At 37.1% G+C, this 5,000-nt stretch overlaps 1 protein-coding gene across 1 annotated transcript in view; it reads left to right on the top strand.

Moving 5' to 3' along the window:
• The window catches only part of LOC122259542 (uncharacterized), a 12,812-nt gene extending 10,069 nt beyond the window's left edge, over positions 1-2,743 (top strand). Inside the window, exons 5-7 of the mRNA XM_043026388.2 lie at positions 449-571; positions 825-989; positions 1,880-2,743. Coding sequence (XP_042882322.1) covers positions 449-571; positions 825-989; positions 1,880-2,082 — 491 coding nt within the window. The 3' untranslated portion in view covers positions 2,083-2,743. The remainder of the gene's footprint in view (positions 1-448; positions 572-824; positions 990-1,879) is intronic.
• The last annotated feature ends 2,257 nt before the right edge of the window (positions 2,744-5,000 follow it).

Here is a 5,000-nt window from a genome sequence, read left to right as displayed (position 1 = left end):
CGACACTAATGGCACAGGCTAAAAATTAGAGGGATGGGGAATGGGTTTTCTCCGCCCTCTAGACTAACCCAAACAATATTTTTCCATGAACCCATCATAAAATGCGGGTTTAGACTGACTTTGGAACCTTGTAGCTCTGGAGCGAGCCCCATTACAGCCATAATATTTCATGACTGTGTGAGCGCTTCAACATGTCGCGTCATGTACGCATTGACTCCTGTCTTTTAGGCCTAGTTGGTGCCGACATGTATGCCATGACACCTGTATGCAATGGGTTAATCATTATTATTATAATCAGTTGTTCTTCTTATATCTTTTAATTAAAAAATAAAAAAAAAATCAGTATGCTCTGGTCTTGTAAACCACTTCACATAAGAGAAAAATAGCTGATACTTGAGCTTTTCAAATTGCAGTGAATTGTTAAGGTGATGCAATTTTTACTTTTCAGTTGGTTGCACAGTGATGATAAGTGTGACGATTGTGATTCCAATCTTCATGATCATCGTTGGATCTCTCAAAATGGATGAATGTCCAGCTGAGAAAATGATTCCTATTTACCTTGTTATTGGAGGTTGGTTTTAGATCAGATCTTATGTGATTCAACTGTCAGTAGACTGTACATAAGAAAAAGCCTGGAGATTAAAACATGTAATTCAATCAGTAGATATGTTCAATGTTGCTTGAAAAATGTGCAATAAATGTGTAAAAATGAATGGAACATTGGATTTCCATAAAATATACATTGATAGGAGTGTTGCAAATTATAAGAGGATAAGCATTATGTTTATAATATTAATGATGAACCATATGTATGTACTTAAAAGGAACATTTGGAGTTGTTAAGAACTTGCTGGACCTACAAGGGAGGCTGCGCCGTCCACTGGCAGAAGATGACGGAGGCGAGAGCCATGATGGACCAATCCCCTGGCACCGAAGATTGCAGTTCACAGGGGCCATCAATTTCTTCTTGTGTATCTGGTTCATTCTAGGTGAGGATTTTTGTACCTGCCTCTTGCAGAGTAATGTACCACACAGATTAGTAATTTTAAAGTAATGGAAAGCATATGGTACCATATGATGTGAAAAACTTTTGCTTATGATGATAAAAAACATAAATGTAGTACCTTGAAATAATAAGATAAGTATACAAATAATATATGCAAATTTTCTCAAACTAATTGCTTTTTATGTGCCTTCCCTAGAGTATGTTAGTGTCTCCTTCCCTCTCCTTCTTTCTCCCCTCTCTATTCCATTTATGCTCTCTCTATTCACTCTTCTGTCTTCCTCTCTCTCCCCTCTCTTCTCTCTCCCCTCTCTTCTCTCTCCTCTCTCTTCTCTCTCCTCTCTCTCTTCTCTCTCTTCTCTCTCCTCCCTCTCCTCCCTCTCCTCCCTCTCCTCTCTCTCACAAAAACATAGTTTATAATGAAATAGATCATGTATTTATATGTATATGCATAATACTAATGGAAAAACAAACTGTTGCGAGCAGCTTAGTCACACCAGGAGATGGCTGTATCAAAAGAAGAGGTAGGGGTAGGGGATGAGATGGCGGCTGTAGTAGCCTCTCATAACTTGGAGATGGATAGTGGGAGAAGTCACCCATACACACAAAAGACAACCTAATGGGGTAGAAGGAGGTATGAGGGTGGGGGGGGAGGGCAGCTCTCTGTGGCCTTGAGTCCGGAAGAAAGATGCTAGACAGATGCAAAATAGCTTGCCTGTTTTTATAAGCTAATGCTCTATTGAGGCGACTCGGCAGACAGTCTAGTGTTATGTTCAATTGAGGTGGTTTGGGCTCTTTGATTCCATGATGAACAAAATGTTGAAGTAGCACAACAGTGTAGCATTGATTAAATCAACACATTTTCTTTCTCATCAGGCTGTGTGTGGGTGTATCGAATTTATGAGCCTAAGTATGTAGAAGGGACTCATGACTACTGTGACTTCACCCTGTACCAGTTTGCCTTCTGGCTGATCACGTCTGTCTACATTGCTGTAGGCCTACTCACCTCTTGTATGTGCTGCCTGTCTGTAGCTACAGTTGTCATGCAGCATAATCGGATGAATGGAGCCCAGGTTTGAGTTCGGCAATGAGATTCATGAGTATAAGAAACTTACTGTATCTCTTTGCTGTGATTGTGTTGTCCTATGAATATTTGCCCTTTTTTATGTGTACATTTTGGGGGGTTTTTAACCTATGTTCTCTGTTCTTGTTTAAAATATGAAGTTGTTTATTTTTATAGGTAAGCAGAATAGATCGTAAATCAAAAATATTATATCACCATGGAGTGGTATAAATTTAGTGATATTTCTTTAGTTGGCATTAGTTTGAAAATTTCTAGTCATTGTTGTTTAGAAATCCTACATTCAAAATTGTTGAAGGCTACTACTAAAGACAAGAAGAGGAATATTTAATGATTGTATATCTAAAAGGAAAATGGATTTATGTAGGTAATAAAGTTAGTTTTTGTTGAGTTGATCATGAAATTATGATTTTGTTTTTTCTTTGTGCAGCTGTATATTCAAAGTCAAACCTGGCATTTTAGCCATTGTATAGTTATAACACCCAAGATCGGCTGTGTTAAACACATGTCTGATACTAGGGGCAACACGTACTGCCTAGAATGTGTTCTCACTTTTCCCATAGATTTGAATTTGATACCAGTGGTTAAATTTGAGTGAATCTTCCAAATCAAAGAGTTTATTTGGTCTTAGTGCTTATGGTATTCAGGAAAAAAGAAAAGATTATGCCTTAGAAACAAACTTATGGAAAATAAAGGTAGTAGGTATAGAAGAGACCCCTTCTCCCTCAAAAAGAAAGAAAGAAAGAAGAAAATTCATGTATTCCCAGTACATGATATATTGTGTTGGGGATTTGCATGGAGCAGTATTTTTGTTATACAGGCTGATTAGCACTAGTATTTAGCCTTCCCTTGACTTCGGTAGGCTTATGATCCTCATTTGTAGTTTTGTATGTTTTTTATACAGTAGCTATTCTTTACCTGATTACTGTCTTTCTTGACTAGAAACCCATGTGGGTGACGTTGCCTCTCTCTTTTAGCAAAGAAACTATAGTATTACAAGTTACCATGATAAGTCACATAATTGTGCACAAGATAACTATTACATGCCATGCATCTCATGGCTCTAAGTGATGAGTGTATGGCCTTGTCTGTTATGAGTCACACGTCTCAAAAGTGCCATAGGTTGCATGGGATGAAAGTATTAAGAGTGAAGAGAAACTGATCAAGACCAACAACAAAAACCAGAACTGTCCCTTTAGTGTTTAAATCAAAGGGATCGGAAGTTCCGTGCATCTCATCCTTATAAGACATGATTTCACCAAAAGTTGTCATTAATTTTATTTTCCCCCAAAGTGTCCTTTTCCCAAGTGCAACAAAATGTTAGTCAGGTTAAGCAGTTAGTGTAAATCTTTTGATACTATTGTAGTTCATTGAAAATGACTCAAGGTTAGTGGACTAGTGCCAAGATTCACATTGAAGTAGATAATTTCTTCCATGTGTTGTGATTCATCACTCCATTACTTGTACAATGCATATTTTCCCATTATGTTTCATAGTTATATACTAGATATTATGTTTTCACAGTAGCAAGCAGGGCACTGGATATTATCAAAGCATCAAGGGAATGGATCTTTCAGTTTTGCAGTTTGAGTGAATCTTCCACATCAGTTACCACAGGCATGAGATAGAGGTAATATATGTGATCTTTGGCTTTGTCACATTTGTCACTTCTGGCAAAGAGGATGTGATGTCAGTTGAGTCATTTATGGTTGACAATCACATTGGAGCCTAAGTAACAATTATTTTACAGTAATCCTTCGATTAATGAACCCCCGTAGCAGACTTTGGATATGACTTATACACCTATATGATATTAAGTTAGTACAGTATTGGAAAAATAATCCAGCTATGTAAGGATGACTGTTATGCAGTGGATATTTTGTAGCTCAGCTGGCAACAGTGTAAATAAGTACAAGATTTGCTTTACTAATTATTATTCTAAGTCAGTAACTTTGGCACTTGTGTGAAGCACTTATTATACTCATTCACTTCTCCAAGACACCTAAGTAGACATTTGCCTCTAGTCATTTGATTCAGCTTTATTCTGAACATTTTATTTTATTTGCAAGTGAAAGTAAAAACGTAGACTAGTGTGATCTTCACACCATGCACAGTAAAGAGGTGGATGATATGTATGCATTGAACACTGGCCAGTACATATTCTGCTTTTTCAAAATTAACAGCCAAATAGAAGCACCTGACACACCATTGATTGCATCTGAAGTAAATCTGAAGCAAAAGTTTCTTTGCATACTTACACATACTGGTGTTAATGATTTTTAGTGATTTAGGCAGTTTATTTTATGAGTTCAGTGTTAAGTTTTGGTATAGATGAAGGGAAAAAAGTGTGGAAAGCAGTATTGGGCTTACGCAAAAGTGAAGGGTATTTAAGCTGATTGTCTTTTCTGTTCATCTGCATTCTCTTATCCAGTGTTCTTTTGTATGTATTTTTATGTAATAAAACTGCCTATGAATATACCTGGGTATATAAGTAGTGCAGAGATCCAATCCCTGTGAATAGCCAGGGAATTTTTGGGTGTGCTATATGACACCCTTTGTGATACCTGGAATATAACTGTTATTGGAAAGAGAATACTCAATTATTTTGATAGACTGGTATTTCTTTCTGGTGTAAACAGATGAAAGAAAGTAGATTTTATTTGTTTACAGGCCATTCCTGCCTTTATAGTTTGCTAAATCGAGGGATTACTGTACCTAGAGAAATTTACTTTAGATTCTGTGCAAAAGTATAGGTTATGTCAGTCTTTCTGTAATTTTTGTCTGTTTTCGTACGTGTATACACCCACAGCCATATAACTACATACCTACATCCACGCTTACATCCCCATTTACACCAATACCCACACCCATACACATGCCCATGCATCCACTCGTACCGATGCACCCAGTTTTACA

This window comes from Penaeus japonicus, unplaced genomic scaffold, assembly GCF_977035675.1.
Source record: "Penaeus japonicus unplaced genomic scaffold, GWHDUDI00000001_assembly GWHDUDI00000004, whole genome shotgun sequence".
NCBI lineage: Eukaryota > Metazoa > Arthropoda > Malacostraca > Decapoda > Penaeidae > Penaeus > Penaeus japonicus.
The sequence above is the reverse complement of the archived record's forward strand: the minus strand, read 5'-3'. Positions and strand labels throughout refer to the sequence as shown.